General features: G+C 32.6%; 2 protein-coding genes across 11 annotated transcripts; one reads left to right on the forward strand and one right to left on the reverse strand.

Annotated features, from left to right (window-relative positions):
* Positions 1-1,106: 1,106 nt before the first annotated feature.
* On the forward strand, positions 1,107-5,728 carry LOC108452906 (probable protein phosphatase 2C 60). Of its 10 annotated transcripts, none has more exons than XM_053030657.1 (11): positions 1,121-1,250; positions 1,897-2,020; positions 2,364-2,427; positions 3,000-3,108; positions 3,464-3,617; positions 4,012-4,137; positions 4,350-4,473; positions 4,590-4,666; positions 4,811-4,863; positions 4,987-5,041; positions 5,134-5,728. In XM_053030657.1, exons 2-11 carry the CDS (start codon positions 1,904-1,906, stop codon positions 5,338-5,340), a joined length of 1,086 nt encoding a protein of 361 aa, XP_052886617.1. In that variant the 5' UTR covers positions 1,121-1,250; positions 1,897-1,903; the 3' UTR covers positions 5,341-5,728. The 10 variants fall into 10 exon arrangements, with proteins under 10 accessions (XP_052886618.1, XP_052886617.1, XP_052886616.1 ...); XM_053030656.1 differs by lacking the exon at positions 1,121-1,250 and adding an exon at positions 1,258-1,412; XM_017750717.2 differs by lacking the exon at positions 1,121-1,250 and adding an exon at positions 1,273-1,486.
* A 243-nt stretch (positions 5,729-5,971) lies between these two features.
* LOC108452937 (early nodulin-like protein 1) lies at positions 5,972-6,915 on the reverse strand. The gene is made up of 2 exons (XM_017750755.2): positions 6,510-6,915; positions 5,972-6,431 (listed from the first exon to the last, which is right to left on the reverse strand). Exons 1-2 carry the CDS (start codon positions 6,697-6,699, stop codon positions 6,085-6,087), a joined length of 537 nt encoding a protein of 178 aa, XP_017606244.1. The 5' UTR covers positions 6,700-6,915; the 3' UTR covers positions 5,972-6,084.
* Between the last annotated feature and the right edge of the window lie 11,576 nt (positions 6,916-18,491).

Genomic DNA, 18,491 nt, shown 5'->3' on the forward strand with positions numbered 1-18,491 from the left:
GAGCCATCATCACATCAACACTAAAAGACATTTACATCATAAATTTGGAATAATTCTTACTATGTTCAATCTATAATTATTTGAAAATAATTGGCAATAAAAACAACATTCATAATAATATATAATTAATGCATATTTTTCTTCACATCAACAATAATAATATATTTAATATAAAATTATTAAATGGGATAAATTTTAAAATTATACATAAATATAAATATGCATGGTTATATATGAATTTTGAATTTATGTTAATATATACTTTTCAAGTTTCTATAATTTTCATACAATTTAAAATTTAATTATTTTAATTTTATTTTTAAAATTTATTCTCTTTACTTTTTGAAATTTTAAAATTCAACTTTAAAATTAATTTTTTTGTATTATATTTTGAAATTTAAAAAATTCACATATCTAACAAAAAAATTATTATTAATGATATTAAAAATACTTATTAAGGAATAAATAATAATAAATTTCTTAAAATAAAAATCAATTTACTAATTTAAAGTATAAAAATTAGGAAAATATATTTTAACCTACAATTTGTTATAACGTTATAATGTTTTGAATAAATTATTCAACTCTTTATAATATAAATTCTTTTAAGTTCATTTTAAGGATTTTTAAAAAGAATTCTCCATTCATTATAAGATAAAAACATATTTAGAGATTCAATTTATAAAATAATTAATTTAATATATCATATAATTATTTTTAACAATTAATATTTTTAACGAGTTGTAACGATACTCTTCAATAATATAAAGAGATACTATATAATCTTGTATCTCTTATCAATTATTTAATGTCATTTCAACATCATTTTTATGTTATTGCCACATCATATTGGTAATTTTTGTAACTTAAATCTTAAACTATGGACATTAGATCTTGGACTATGGACTCATAATCTTGTGTTCAGGTTCAGTATCCAATATTTAAAGTTCAGGATTTAAAATTTAAATTAAAAATATCAAAATAATATATCAATTACATAAAAAACATTAAAATGACATTAAATAATTAATAAAAGATACATAAATTTCATCCCATCCTCGAGTATATATATATATATAATATCTATTCTAATAAATTAGATAAAAATCTAATATTTAGATTTCAATTTAATACAGCTAACAGTAACATTCTTACATATTTGAAGTACATATGTTTTTCCAACAATAGTCGCTGCCACGCCATTGCTTGCTTTCCTAACAAATAAAATTAATCATTTTTATTCAATCCAAAGTAAGAAAATTTAATAAAGCTCTTTGATTTTCTTCTTTTTTTCATCCTCTTCTTCTTCCTTCGCTTGTTTATTTATTTGTCCTCTTTCTTTGAATGTTTCAGTTCCTGTCTGTTTCACCTCATAATCCCTCGTTTTTCCTTTCAGTTTCCATGAAATTTCTGTAGGGTTTTCCTTAGCTGGGCATGTAAAGATATTACTAACAACTCTTTAACAAAGCATCACTTTTTTTTTCCTGTAAATTTTTATTCTTTTTCTCGCTTGAATCTTGCGTTATTTCATCTTTTGCATCAAATTAGCATCTGGGTTTCTCTTGTTTTGTTATGTAAGACCTTAATTTGATCTTACCAAAGTTAGTGACTATTTAGTTTGTTGCCTAGCTTTCCAAGTGTAACTTTTATGGTTTTTTTTTTGTCTTAGCATTTAATCTAGCTTCATGTTCTTGCCTGCTCTTACTTATTTCTTTTCTTTCAACATTCATTTTTTTTATTACTATTCAAGATTAAGTTTTGATTTAGCTTAAGAATTTCTGTTGTGTGTAGTTATTAATTTCACTCTAAATTTTCTTTAGCTACAAAAAATGGGGATCTAGTACGCCAATTGAATTTAAAAGCTGTTAAATTTTAACATGATTCATTCAACTGCAGAAAAAAGATGGGTATATATCTCAGCACCCCCAAAACTGAAAAATTCTCTGAAGATGGCGAGAATGACAGGGTTAGATATGGTTTATCATCTATGCAAGGATGGCGTGCTACTATGGAAGATGCTGTGAGTGACAAATTAAACCTTTAGACCCAATAAGAACAAAAAAAAACTCTAGCTTTCAAATGTTTTGATAATTTGGATCCTTGTTGCTACATTCTATTACCTGGTTGAAAATTTTTCTTTTTGGGAGGAAAAATTTTGGTAAATATGTTTAGTCTGTTATAAAAGGTCTTCCAAAACATTGAATTGAAGTTCTTTGTCATTTACTATTTGTAATGTGGGTCAATTTGTCATCTGTATTCCATATGTTATATATATTGGACCTTACATTTTATATATTTCTTTCAAATTACCAAATTCTGTTTATATGGATATGTTAGTTACCTTTTATTATTTGTTTTCATAGCATGCTGCATATCCTGATCTTGATGCTTCTACTTCGTTCTTTGGTGTTTATGATGGTCATGGAGGTAAGACTTGGATGGTTCAGGTACTTATGATTGTTTTCAGTTACATATACAGGTTATGAAGGAGCTTGAACCTATTCTCTTTTCAAATGAACTTTGATTCTTAGCTACTTTTCAACTTTTTGTCTACAAAGGGTCCTCATCAGGGTTGAACCTATGAATTATGTGAATTCTTTTTTCTTTTTTTGGGGGGGGGGGGGGCAAGATACTTTTTTTTTTTACTTTGGGGCCAAAGCTAGAAATTTTGTATTAAAATGGCTTCAATTGAATTTTTAACTTTTGAGAGGGGCCAAAAATGCAATTTTTCTGTTTAACAAAGAGGCTAAAAGGGATTAGATTGAATTATTAACATTTCGGAGGGACTAAAGTTGAATTGTACCATTTAACCAGGGGGACCGAGGCCCCTGCCTGCCCCCTGGCCTGGTTGTCACAGTTGCTGGGGCTTAACTTTGATGCTGAGGTGAATACTTTTATAGACCGCTTTGAGAATAACATCCTGATTTTTACAAATACGGTCACAAGTCTTAGTAGTTGCCAGCGTTCATGGTAAACTTACCCAAATTCATAACTTGCAGGCAAGGTGGTTGCAAAGTTCTGTGCCAAATATCTTCATCAGCAGGTTCTCAAGCATGAAGCATATGCAGCTGGGGACATAGGAACATCACTTCAGGAAGCATTTTTCAGGTTATGTAATTTGATTATGTTTGTTCTTCACTATGTTCTCATTGTTAGGGAGGTCAACAAAGCAGTTCTGGTGCCTCGATAATTTGAGGGATTTCAGTGTTTAGTACCTGCTACTAACAATGTGTGTTGATCAATTCTTTGATACTTGAAGTGTGAGAGTGAATTTTTCTTTTTGTTCCACTTTTTACTCCTGCTAACATCTCATCGTGAATTTCACAAGGCTTAAGTCCTTCTAGCAGAAACATACGCATGCATGTTCCATGCATATTGAAATAGCAATAACAAGGTTTATTGAAATGCCTTTCCATATGTTTTTTGTTTTATATGTTTCTAACTTGAGTTACATTTAATGCAGAATGGATGAGATGATGCGTGGACAAAGAGGATGGAGAGAATTAGCCATTTTGGGCGATAAGTTAAATAAGTTTACTGGCATGATAGAAGGATTGATATGGTCTCCAAGGGGTGGGGATAGTAATGACCAAGTTGATAATTGGGCCTTTGAGGAGGTACTTACGTAAACAAAAAGAATATTCCCGGGTTGTTGTCCTTAACTATTATGCTAAATAGAAAGTTGACGATAGCCACTAACTATGATGGAAACTTAGATCAAAGAAGAAAAATCGAACATCATTACTACTTGTTTACTTTTAGTTTGAGCTGATTTGGTGTGTCTATGCAGATTATATTATGGAGAGTTTATTTCCATCTTGAACATTAATATCTTACTATGCATTTTACCTTTTCAGTTGAGGCAGGTATCATAAATGTACAATCAGGGTTTGTCTGTGATTGCATGATAATATGGTTCATCCATGATTTTCATGAATTAATTTGTTTGTACAATTAAGGCACAAGAACTTGTGTGTTTAGTTTATATTTCTTTTTTATAATTGTAATCAGGGCCCTCATTCTGACTTTCCTGGACCTACTTCCGGTAGCACAGCCTGTGTTGCAGTTATTAGAAATAACCAACTTATCGTTGCTAATGCCGGCGACTCACGTTGTGTGATATCTAGAAAGGGTCAGGTAATATTCTATTAATGATATAATTTCTTCTCAGCCAGATTCTAAAAATCGAGATTATCCTTGTTAATCAATTTAATTGTTAGTGGATCGATATGCTTTTGTACTTTTAATTACGAGACATCGAACATGAGTGTTGTTGTAGGGAATGCACTTTTCTGTCTGAATTAATGGTCTATTTTATTTGTGTTCTTAAATGGCTTCCTTTTGTTTAGGCATACAATCTCTCTAAAGATCACAAACCTGATCTTGAGGTCGAGAAAGAAAGGATCTTAAAAGCTGGGGGGTTTATACATGCAGGACGTGTCAATGGCAGTTTGAATCTTGCAAGAGCGATAGGTAATTACTTTACCTCTTCCTATGCAAATGAATGCTTCCATGCATCAATAAGGGAAGTAAAGAGAGAAAGAGATTTAGATATGTAGTTTTAATCCATCAATTCTTTTTTGCTGCAGGTGACATGGAATTCAAGCAGAATAAATTTTTGTCTGCTGAAAAGCAAATTGTAACTGCAAATCCAGATATAAACACCGTAAGTATATCTCTTTAAGCATGGTGGCCAGATCACTATACTATAAATTTTTTTTCCTACTTTTGCTATATATGTTCATATCAGTCCTAAAAATATTTGGAGCTTGTAGTCGCTAACTTCTACATCTTACTAATTTTCTATTAGGTTGAGCTTTGTGATGATGATGAGTTCATGGTTCTGGCATGTGACGGAATCTGGTATCCAGTGCATTTTCCTTATATTTTATAGAAATAGAATTAATATGTCTCATTTAGTTGATTACTCGTACTCTTCATGGCTCATTACCTAAGGCCTTTTGAATTATGGATTTTACGTTTCAGGGACTGCATGTCAAGTCAGACACTAGTTGATTTCATTCATGAACAACTAAAAGCGGTATGTATATAAGCATCTCCAACTTTCGTCAAACTGTAATGTTTGAATACTCTGGTTTGAATACTTAGTATAAACTATTGAATGCAACGCAGGAAAGCAAGCTTTCTGTTGTTTGTGAGAGGGTACTTGACAAGTGCTTAGCACCATCAACAGCCACCGGTGAGGGTTGTGATAATATGACCATGATCTTGGTGCAGTTCAAGAAACCGATCAAATCCACCTCATCCGCTGAGGAGCAATCCTCGAATTCCGAATCCACTGAAACTGAACCAAAGCTAGAGGGAAATGCAGAAAAGTAGTTGCTGCAACTGTTGGGGGAGCCTTGGAGGTGTCAGATCCTCTGGTTGAAGATTTGACGACCCTTTGGTTCCTCAGATATTGTGGTATGCATTTGTAGATGGGTTAGAGAAGGAATGAATTGACACATATATTATATGCACCACCACATTATGACAAAATAGCATGTACAGAATGTTTTCTGGGTCATGGATCTTGTGTTAAAAGAATCTTTATGTTAACCTTTTAGATGAAGGACCACTTTAAAAGACTTCCAAAAACATCTTAAATTACCTTGAAGAGATGAGACCCTTGTTAGTTTAAATTATGACAAATTCATGAATGAATGGTATTTATGGACTTGATTATGCATTTTTTTTATGTGGATAAAATGTATTTTTTTTGAGCAAACATCATTAGAACCCGATGTGGATGGAAATACTATTAGGTCAAATAAAAGATTGAAAATGCAAAAACTCCGGTTTAAATTTTGGTTTTTTGGTATCTTCTTTGATTGAGTAACTGGTAACATTATTGACAGAAAATTTTAGTTTTTTATCTCACATGTTTCCTCCTGGTTTTATGGTATATCTACCATAACCATAACTTGTTAAGAGGATTGAGGATTGATTAACCCCAGCTTGGTCGTAGATGTGTAAAGAAACATATGCAAAAAAATATAGAATAATCAAACCAATACATAAAAATGAATTTGCTATTTCTATAGCAACTCAACTACATATAAAATAATCTAATGGATATCAAACTCAAAACAACCCCAAAACCAAAACCCCCCCTGTCACCAACAAACCAGCCTTCAACCCTGAAACACCGCTTGTTGGAGCAACGGCCGGACCTTCAAAATCAACCGGCGAAGGTGCTGGAGAGATTCCAATGTACCTATGCTTTTGAGACATCACAACCACAATCATCTTCTGGCCTTGCTCGCAGTGACCCTTTGCTCCACTCACGAAGAAATATGGTCCTGACTTGTCAAGCTTCACCTTGGTGTTCCCATCTTTGTACTCTGCAATCGGGTTCGACGTATTGCAACTTGTATAATCCTCCTTACTCACTTGAAGCACCGAGTCTTTACCACCATCATATTTCCACACTGTAACAATACACCAAACAGGAATTGTTAAACAATGCCCACAAAAGTGAAACAGCAGACATAAGTAGCTTTACATACCGAGAGAGTCGCCGATTTGGAAACGAGCTTTTTCAGCCCATTTGTTGAGAGAATCTGATTCAGAAGAAGGTATCTTCCAAGCGCCTGTTTTGCCACCAACCATGATTTCTTTACCTTGTGCAAAGCTTAAAAATATGAACAAAAGCACCAAAGAAGGAGTTATACTTCTTGAAAAAGCTTTAGCAGCCATGGGGACATCAAAAGCTTGAAAAAGCTGAGCTCAAAAAGAGAAAGCAGAGGACTGAGTGCTTAGATAAAAGAAGAGAGGTGAGTTGGGTTGGTGAGTGAGTGAGTGTATTTATATATATATAGGTGAGAATGCGTGGAAAGTAGCCGTTACAGGGATGGGTTTTAATGGCGGGGCACATGGCATTTTCTGGGGCACTGAGTCTCTGACTCGTTGTCCCTTCGCCGTTGTAACGGTTAATAAATAAAGAGAGAAATGGATCTAACAGTCAAATATAGATAATCCAAGGGGGAGTAGACGATGGTCTTTTCAACGTTAGCCGTTCTTTCGTGCGTGTCATGACTGGGGGTATTGTTCATTTTATTTCCCAGAGGTTTTTTTTAATAATCTCTTATCAGTTACTTTTCACATAATTTTTAAAATTATTCCTAGATTTTCTTAAATTCCAATTATTAATAATATTAATATTAATCGAGTTAATACTTAATTTACATGAATTTGTCTTAAAGAAAGGATTTTATGTTTGTATAAATTAATATATGGAAAATAAATAATTACTTGTATTTATTTTTAAATTGAGTCAATTTTTTTATAAAATTTGTTGCTAATGTAAATTTGATGAGCTTTTACTTGTTCTTTTTCCTTTTCTGGGATAATTAGTGAGGGTTTTGCTTAAGTTAAATTTTATTATTAGTCCTTGTATTTTATAAAAATTTTAATTTAGTCCCTGTACTTTAATTTAGTCAATTGTAGTCCTTGTGCTTTTTAAAATTTGCAATTTTCGTTCAGACCTAAACAGTAGTGATTAAATTTATTTGGTTAAATTTAATTACTAATCTCATATTATGCGTGTAATTGTAGATTTAGTCCATATTCTTCAATTGAATCATTTTAGTCCCTATACTTTTTAAAATTTGAAAAAAATATTTTAATATGTGAAAATAACAAGTTAACATGACATTGCATATATAATAATATGTTTATTGCATCAAATTTTTGAAATAACATAACTTAATTTTAACAATTATCGTTTGATTAAGATTAAAATTTTAAAATTTAAAAAGTATAAAAACTAAACTATAGAAACTTAAAACATAATTTAACCTAAATGAATAAGTGTGTGAGCCTTTTAGTTTTTTTTTTTTTTTTCTTTTTTTCTTTTTTCTTTTGAGATAACAAATGAGCGTTTTGCTTATCTTTGTTGCATTACTTTGGTTTGTAGTGTGAATATGTATAATATATAAAATTTATAATTACGATAAATATATTCATATAATTATGATAATTAAATTGATAATCGAAATATATTTAAATTTAAATTATAATACATTTGATCAAATCTCGCACATGATAAATTAATTTAAATCAAAATAAAATCTCAACATTAAATTCATACAGACGTAAATACATGAAAAGACTCCTACTTCAATATTTGGAGTTCTTTTAGCCTTTTTATCAACACTGTTAGTGCTTCGTTGAGAATCTAAACTTAATTTATAAAATAAATAAATTTAGATTGTATCAGCCTTATTCACGTTGGATCCCAAAACCCTCCTCCTTCATGCGTTACAAACCAAAAAAGAAAAAAAAAAAAACACCCTAAAATTCTTCTTCAACTACACTGCTAAGTCTTGACCTTTTTAGCGTACATTTTTGTGCGTTATGGTGGAGCAATTGAAGCATATACTATACAGTTAAAAATTTTAAAATGAAAAATATTTAACTCTTAATCAAAAGTAAATTGTAATGAAAAGTATTTATTATAGCTTGTTGGTTTAATGCGCACAAATACTTTTGCATGCCAAAATATTACGTCCTTATGTTGTAATAAAGAATTTTGTTCTCATAAGCAATGACCTAGCTATTAATTGGAGACGTTTGATAAATGATTTAACTAAACAATTTTGTGTATGAATATGAGTTACATGATGTTCAACTTTTATCTCAATTGACATACAATAATCATTTAAAACTTGGGATGTAAACTCATTAGAATTATCAAGACGAGCTTGATTGCATAATCTGGAATTTGTGCTCTTAATCGAATTATTTAAGCAAGTAGTCTCAAAAAAGTCAAGTTGTGAGTCGATAATAAACACACATGTGACCACTTAGTAGATGTATCTATCAAAACTAGACATGTTTATGGTCGGACAAGGTTACACGCCCAAAAAAGTGGGAGGATTTGGGTAAAAATATACGCCCGAAAAATGAACTTGGGCAAAAAAAATAAGGCCTAGAAAACGTGACAGCCCTTGGGTAAAGCTTTTTTGGATCAAGCCTGGCCCGACCAAAATTTGCAAAAAAAAAAAAGAGCTATTTTTTTGCTATTTCTTACTATTTTGTTGCTATTTTCTTGTTGTTTTCACTATTATGTTGCTACTATTTTGTTATTATTATTTGGATATTTATAACTCTTGTTTTATTGTTAATTTTGTTACTATTTTAGAGACATTTGCTTGTTAAGTTGTACCTATTTTAGTGTTATTCAAGTATACATATTTTTTTAATTTATTTTCAATTTGTTTGAAAACATTTATTTTAATATTTTTAATATTTTTGATGTATTATATTTGTAACAGCCCGATTTTGGGGCTAGTCGGAATAGTGATTTTGGAACCACTAAACCAAGGTCAAGAAAATTATTTTAAATATCATTTTATGTATTGTAGCATGGTTAGATAAGGACATGAAAATTTGGTGAATTAATTTTAGCGATTGCTTGCTTAATTGTGAAAAGGGACTAAATCGCATAAAGTGCAAAAGTCCTATTTTATTAGATAAGAGTCTCAATTAGCTAAAGAACCTAAATTGGGGGCCCTAAAGAGCAATTAGACCCTTAAAAAATAGGGTGGCGCCATAGGGGACAAATTGATGGGAAAGTCAAGATTAGGTGGTGTTTTGGTCACTAATTTTGACTAGTTTTAAATAAAATAAAACAAAAAGGCTTCATCTTTTTATTTCTTCTTCTTCAGCTTATTTTCATCTTCTAAAGGGGGATTTTGAGAGCTCAAAATATCATCCATTAACATCTCTTACAAATCAAGAGAAACGTGATTCGGGTCTTGATCAGGGTAAGAACAAAGTTTACGAGGATTAAGCTCGTCTTCATCATTTTGTATCGAGGTAATTACAAATGTAAATAATGTGTTATTGAAGCTTACTTTGGTATATTTTAATAATATACATGTGTAATTAGCTTATTGTTGTTATGTATCTAAATTTTAATTGTTGCCATGAATGTATAAGTGACATGTTATGCGAGTAAATTACAATGTGAACAAATGCGATGCTATTCGATCAGATATGAAGTCCCGTTGAACCTTAGACATAGCATAGGATACAAAGGGGCATGTTATGAAAGAAAAATTATGGTCTGAACTCATGAGTTGAGTCTGAGTTCATGAGATAAATGCTATAGGTAACGTGGGTCCGAGTACTGACTTTGTGTACAGACCCATGAGTGGCTCAATGAACAAATCTTACATGATAGCTATAGGGTCCGAGTCTTGACTTGATAAAAAGGCCCGTGAGTAGCTCAGATGTGAGTGTTTCATAGCAGGAGGTAGCCCTGATTTCTTATATGGTATTAGATGCAAATTCCCCACGTATCCATATGTATTTCGAGAGTTCAACGGGTAACCCGAAGATTTAGTTGGTGAATACTTTGATGAGGTATGCATACTGAACTCATGGTTAGGACCTGAGTAAGGAATGAGATGTATTAAGTATACATGAATGAAAGGGAGAGTAAGATAGAGACGTTAAGTGATTTATATCTTTTAAGCATGACAAGCTACCGTTGGATGAATATGATTTTCTTATAATTACACTTTATTTGCATATATGTACGTACTAAGCTCCCACGCTTACCCTCCTTTCTTTTCTTTCCTGATAGTGTCGCCAAGCTAGCATCGAGGATCCAGTGACATCAAAAGCTTCGATCACACTATCACTCAAGACCTTGGTATAGCTAGTTTCGTTGTTTTGCTTTTTGGCATGTATAGGGACTCGAGTCTTTGTTTAGTGTTTTGTTAGTTAGCCATAATGTGTTGACTCATATGATGAATATGATACTCATTTTGTATAAGGTCATGGATGATGGTCGGGCCGGGTGACACGCTCGAAAAGTGAGAGGATTTGGGTAAAAATATAGACCCGAAAAATAGACTTGGGCAATAAAATAAGGCCTATTTAGAAAACGTGACAACCCTTGGGTAAAGCTTTTTTGGATCAAGCTTGGCCCGACCTAAATTTGTAAAAAAAAAAAAAAAAAAGCTATTTTTTTCCTATTTTCTTACTATTTTTTACTGTTTTGTTGCTATTTTCTTGTTGTTTTCTCGCTACTTTCTTGTTGTTTTCACTATTATGTTGCTACTATTTTGTTGTTATTATTTGGATATTTATAACTCTTATTTTATTATTAATTTTGTTACTATTTTAGAGATATTTGCTTGTTAAGTTGCACCTATTTTAGTGTTATTCAAGTATACATATTTTTAAATTTATTTTCAATTTGTTGAGAAACATTTATTTTAATATTTTTAGTATTTTTGATGTATTATATTTTTTAATATATATATAAAAGATTTAATACAAGTGGGCCGGACCATGCCCGAGTTTTAGCATTTTTATCCCAATCGGGCTTGGGTAAAATTTTAGTCTCATTTTCAAGCTAGGCCAAGCCCGGGCTTAAGATTTTGGTTGGGCCCGACCCGATCTATGGACACCTCTAATCAAAACCATAAAATATCTGAATGATCCACATGGTGGATGAATGAGTCCACATATATCACCTTGAATATGCTTCAAAATTACGAGTGATTCAATCCTTTTTTTTTTTTGTGGTGGTCTAATAATAAACTTTCCTTGAGAACATGCATCACATGAGAATTCTTTAAATTCAAGAATCTTTTGATTCTTTAGTGGGTGTCCAATTGAATTCTCGATTTCTCTTTGCATCATAATAGATCCAAGATGGCCTAATCGATCATGTCAAAGACTAAAACTATGTGATTCTATAAACTTCTGGTTGGTAATAACATATGCTTCAATTGTAGTAATGTGCATAGTATAAACCAGATGAAAAAGCAAGTAGTCTTTCCAAAACACATTTTTTTTCACATTTAACAATTATGATATATAAATATTTAGTATTTTTCTTATTTATAATCTCAACATGATATCTATTTATCAATGAAATTTACAACATTTAATATATAATTTTTATATATTAACTTAAAATAATATTAATTATATACATTCAATAATATAATAATAAATGTATTAATTGCTAACTGTAGCGACGTAAAAATTTTTTAGCTTAGCTTTCGGTGGGTCGCTAATTGTGATGATTTATTAAACATTTGATAACCAACTTTCGATTTTATTAATAAAGGAGTCGCCACCGATCCTTTTTATAGGTGTGATCGGACACCTAATAAATTTATTTTAAAACAAAAGAAGGCCAAGTTTAGGTCTACGTGAAAGTCTAGAGAAAATTTGGGTTCGAGTCGATTCTGCGAGGAAGGTATTAGCACCTCATGACGCCCAAAATTGGTATCTTATAAACAAGTGTTGTCTTAATTTTCAAAATTGCTAGTCCAAAGTAACATTGAATTGTGATCCGATCAAAACACGAGAAATTTCAAGTTTCGTTTTCTATTGAGAAGGATATACCGTTTTAACACGAGTCGATTGATATTCACCCAACATAGCGATGAAATCGATGGCATAGTGTTTAAATCGGTACGTTGCCTTGCTTATTGAAATAAATAAAAACACGAATAAATATTTTAAAATAATGAACAACGGGGTAATATATAAAAGTGGTCGGGAAACGAAAGATAATAGTTGGAAATACATCAAGGCACATAATACATACAACAATAATGTTAAAACAATGACAATGCATGCGATATTAAATGTAACAATAGTATGAAATACGAGAATACAATGAGAACACGATGAATATACCTATAAAGATAATTGAGAGTATATATGTAAAATGTATATATATGTATATATAAATAGTAATAGTGTTAGAAATATACTATATATAGTGTTTGAACTATATACATAAGATGGTAAATAGGTATATGTAACTTGTATTATTAAAATATGTACATAGGGTAATATATACAAAATTTAACTAATGATATTGAAAATACATGTTCATAATATATATAAAGCATATATATAATATAATACTAAAACATTTTACATAATATATACACATATAATTACGATGTTAAAAAAACATATTAATATTAATAATAATACTAATATTACATAAAGATATACTTATATATATATATTAAAGATATGTACATATATGATATAATACATGAATAGTACGATATTTAATATATACGTAATATGTATAATAAAATAATAATATATAAAAAATATATACGTATATAACAAAACATATACTACGGTTAATGATTATAATAGTAATGGTATTAAAATATAAAAAAAACAACAATGTAACATAACAAAATACTATATATAAAATCTATGTACTTAAATAGAAAAATACACTATTATAATGATAGTAATAATAAGTATAATAACGATATTGAAACACAAAAACAAAAACAATAAAGATATTGAAGTAAAGTAAAAAAATAAGCCTATACGTAATATATATATATACATATATGCATAAAACATATATAAACATTGGTAATAATAATAATAATGTTGAAATATAAAGGCAAGTATAGCATTAAAAATATTAAAGTAGAATAAATAAAAACCTAATTACAAATACATATATATATACGCATATAACAAAAGCACATAATAATAATAATAATAATAATAATAATAATATGAAAATAACAATGATATTTAGATAAAAACGAAAAAGAAGGAAAAAAAAAGCAAACAGGACTAAAATTAAACTAAAACAAAGTTGTGAGGTAGATTTGAAAAGAAAATAAGGAGGAGAGGACCAGATTGCAATATGCGCATAACGTGGGAGGTTCAAAACGAAATATCCCCAATCATTAAGACGCGATTGCTTGGTGCAGGCTAAATTGAAAACCTCGAGAGAATTAGGTGGCCAAATTGCAAAATCATAGGAAAAAGGTAACTAAAGCACTAAATTGCAGCAAGACCGGAGAGGTTGAGGACCGGGGACAAATATCCCTAAAAGCGAAATACACAAATCATGGAGTTAGGCGCCGTTTCACTTTTGACTTTTCAATTTTTATTTTAAAACCATTTTAACCTTCATGTATTTTTTTCTAAGAAAACTGCTCTCAAACCCCCCCTCCTTTTATCTCTTCCTCCTTCCTTCAGCTAGGGTTTCAACACCCATCGTCGCCGGCGGTTCACCGTGCCAAACGGAGAGGGGAGCGCCACGGGGTAGATCCGGTAAGACTCTTTTCTTCCTTGATTCTTTTTTGTTTTAAAGTAAGTTAATGAAATAAAAAATAAAACAAAGCAAAGATAAATAGAAAGATTGAGATAACAGAGGAAAAAAATTGAAGTTCACCTTCTAAGCTTTTCTTTTTTCTTTTGTTTTTGATACAAATTTTTTTGTACATCCTCCCCCCTTACAAATGATAGATTTTGGCTTTTTAAGGCCGATCTACAAAACATTCCTCTTTTATTTTTTTGTTTTCGTTCTTTTTTATTTCTTCCCCATCCTCGCATGCTTTCTCTTGTTGTTGTTTTTGTCTTTGTTGCGTGTGTCGATGTGGGTGGCTCACGAGGAGGTGAGGGCATGCGTGGGTGGTGCGCGTGATGGCCAAGGGTGAAGGGGTGGCGGTGAAAACTTGGTGGCTAGGGTTTTTTTTTCTTTGAAAATGTTTAGTTTGTTGGGCTAGGTGGGCTTTAGGTTTTTTATTATTTGGGTCATTTGATGTGGAAGTTGGGCTCTTGTTTTGGGGTGGGTATTTGGTTGTATTTGGGCCAAAATTGGCCTACAACAACTGCCCTCTTTGCTCATTATCGTAAGGGAATAGAGCAAAGACATAATGAAAGGCCAATTTTGCGGTTTTGCCAATTGTTGACTTCTTTGGCGCTTCTCTTCTTCAGTAGTCTCTTTCCAGTCCTCGCATCTTGTAGCTTTAGTTCATTCCACTGTGACTTCAAAGAGATAGAAACTTGTATTTTCAATCTACTCGCATCTTCGTATGTAAGATCCGTCGTGTTTTGCTCTTCGCAACTTCGAGAGATGAGATCTGATATCTTCAATATGTTCAGCTACAACTTCGTGGAAGTGAGGTTTGTGGTCTTTTCTTACGCAACTTCGAAAGGCAAGATCTTATATCCTTGATCAGCTCCACTCGCAACTTCGAAAGACAAAATCGGCGCCTTCAACCACTTCAATCTTTATTCTCTACTCGGCATGTGATCTTGAGCTCAACTCATTTCTCGCAGATGAATTGATTCTTTAAAAACAGACATTAAAACAGAAATTGAAAATAGCTCAGCACATGAGCTAAGGCTCAACTCACTTCTCGCAATGTGAGTTGATCTTTTTGAAACTTAATTTGAAAAGCAGATTTTGAAAATACCTCGACATGTGACCGAGGCTCAACTCACCTCTCGCAATATGAGTTGATTTTTGAAAACAGAATTAAAAGGCTCAACTCACCTCTCGCAATATGAGTTGATTTTTGAAAACAGAATTAAAGGTTCAACTCACCTCTCGCAATATGAGTTGATTTTTGAAAAACAGAAATTAAAAGGCTCAACTCACCTCTCGCAATATGAGTTGATTTTTTTGAAAAACAGAAATTAAAAGGCTCAACTCACCTCTCGCAATATGAGTTGATTTTTTTTTTTTGAAGGCAGAAATTGAAAAACGGAAATTGAAAATACCTCGGCGTGTGACCTGAGACTCAACTCACTTCTCGCAATATGAGTTAATTTTTTTGATGAACAGAAATTGAAATTACCTCAGCGTGTCCTGAGGCTCAACTCACCTCTCGCAATATGAGTTGATTTTGACGAACAGAAATTGAAAAATAGAAATTGAAAATACCTCAGCACGTGAGCTGAGGCTCAACTCACCTCTCACAATATGAGTTGATTTTTTTGATGAACAGAAATTGAAATTACCTCAGCGTGTCCTGAGGCTCAACTCACCTCTCGCAATATGAGCTGATTTTTTTGAAACACAGAAATTGAAGAACAGAAATGGAAAACACCTCAGAATATGACCCGAGGCTCAACTCACCTCTCGCAATATGAGTTGATTTTTTTAAACACAAAAATTGAAAAACACCTCAGCGTGTGACCCGAGGCTCAACTCACCTCTCGCAATATGAGTTGAATTTTGAAAAACAGAAATTAAAAGGCTCAACTCACCTCTCGCAATATGAGTTGATTTTTGGAAAACAGAAATTAAAAGGCTCAACTCACCTTTCGCAATATGAGTTAATTTTTGACAAACAAAAATTAAAATTACCTCAGCGTGTCCTGAGGCTCAACTCACCTCTCGCAATATGAGTTGATTTTTTTGAAGAGCAGAAATAGAAATCGACAATACCTCAGCGTGCCCTGAGGCTCAACTCACCTCTCGCAATATGAGTTGATTTTTTTGACAAACATAAATTGAAATTACCTCAGCGTGTCCTGAGGCTCAACTCACCTCTCGCAATATGAGTTAATTTTTTTGAAAAGCAGAAATTGAAAAGCAGAAATTGAAAATACCTCAGCGTACCCTGAGGCTCAACTCACCTCTCGCAATATGAGCTGATTTTTTGAAAAACATAAATTGAAGAAAACAGAAATTGAAATTACCTCAGCATGTCCTGAGGCTCAACTCACCTCTCGCAATATGAGTTGAATTTTGAAACAGAAATAAAAGCATCAGAATACCAAAACATGTTATCTGGTGGAACTCAGGTGTCTTTTCCTTTAATTCAATACAACTATTATAACATCTTCTTATTCTACTGGAGTACCTGTATATGTCATGCATGATGTTATCATGATATGCACATGTTTGTCTTAAATGCCTTTATGCCTACATGATTATGCTATGCGCCTTAGGCATGTTTGTCGTATGTCCCTTTCCGTCATGATTTTTGATGATCTGTGTTCATTGCTTTGACTCTTGACTTTCTCTTCAGGCCCTGTACCCGTCCTCTAGCTTCACGAGTAATCTGCGTTTCTCAGTTATCGCTCTCTTGCCCCTGGTTGAACTTTGTCCTTGCGTTGAGGCTCTTGTACTTATCAAATTTTCATCCAGGTAATGCTTAACATTTCTTTTGTTTAGAGTATGTCATTTTACCATTTATCATGTAAATAAACACATAATGAGATGCATGAAAAAGGTCAGATAGGGACAAAAATGATCTTTCATATTCATCTATTTCAAATGTGGCAAACAAAGCAAGTTAAACAATGAGAGTAAAAAATGTCAAAAAGGAAGAAAGGATCGTATTCAACGGATACAAATGCTCTAGATATTCAACACATGAACTCTTCCTCGTTCCTCAATCAAAATCTTTTGAGCGTGGCTTCTTCGTAGAAGATTTCGAGCTTTTAGAAATGCTTCAAATCAGTAACCTCACCGCTTGACCTATCGTTCGACCGCCAGTTTGTTTCATTAGGGCGCCTCTCGGTTTTCATCCTAATCTTTTTGTACTAATCAAAACGCCCTTTTCGGGTTTTCGCCTTGATCCTTTTTTTTTTTTTTTAAGATGCCCTTTTCGGGTTTTCATCTTAAGCATAATATTTCTTCACAGCATCTGAGTTCACTGGATTCGACAACTCTTTCCCATCCATCTCGGTAAGGATCAAAGCTCCTCCTAAGAATGCCTTCTTTACGACGTACGGTCCTTCCCAGTTTGGTGTCCATTTCCCTCGCAGTTTTTTTGTATTGGGAGAATTTTTCTCAACACGCGTTCTCCTTCATGGAATTCTCTTGGTCGTACCTTCTTGTCATGGGCTGCGATCATTCTCTTCTGGTACATCTGCCCGTGACAAATTGCCCTTAGACGTTTTTCTTCAATGAGGTTCAGCTGATCATATCGAGCTTGTACCCATTCTGCTTCTTCTAACTTTGATTCCATTAAGAATCGTAGAGAAGGGATCTCAACCTCGATAGGTAGCACAGCTTCCATTCCATAAACCAGAGAGAAAGGAGTTGTTCCCGTAGATGTTCGTACAGATGTGCGATATGCAAACAAAGCAAATGGAAGCTTCTCGTGCCAATCTTTAAACGTCTCAGTCATTTTCCCAATGATCCTCTTAATATTTTTATTGGTCGCTTCAATGTTCCCGTTCATCTTTAGGCGATAGGGCGAGGAGTTATGATGCTTTATTTGGAATTGCTCGCATACTTCCTTCATCATCTTGTTATTCAGATTCATGGCGTTATCTGAAATGATTCTTTCAGGCAAACCATATCGACAAATGATTTCCTTCTTCAAAAACCTGCAAACTGCAGTCTTGGTCACATTGGCAAATGAAGCGGCTTATCCATTTTGTGAAGTAATCAATGACCACAAAATAAATCGATGCCCATTAGAAGCTTTCGGAAAATAGGCCTATGATATCCATGCCCCACATAGAAAAAGGCCACGGAGAAGTCATGACGTGAAGAGGCGACAGTGGCTACATGAATTTTATCGTAGAGATTTGACATTTGTGGCATTTTCGCAAAACTAATGCGATCGCTTTCCATCGTCAACCAAGAGTAACCGAAGTCTCATAATCTTTCCGCCATACTAAAACCATTAGCATGTGTCCCACGATTCCTTCATGGACATCTTCAAGTATCTTTCGCTTCAACATCATCCACGCGTCTCAAAAGTACTTGATCCTTT

Source organism: Gossypium arboreum, chromosome 7 (assembly GCF_025698485.1).
Source record: "Gossypium arboreum isolate Shixiya-1 chromosome 7, ASM2569848v2, whole genome shotgun sequence".
Taxonomy (NCBI): domain Eukaryota; kingdom Viridiplantae; phylum Streptophyta; class Magnoliopsida; order Malvales; family Malvaceae; genus Gossypium; species Gossypium arboreum.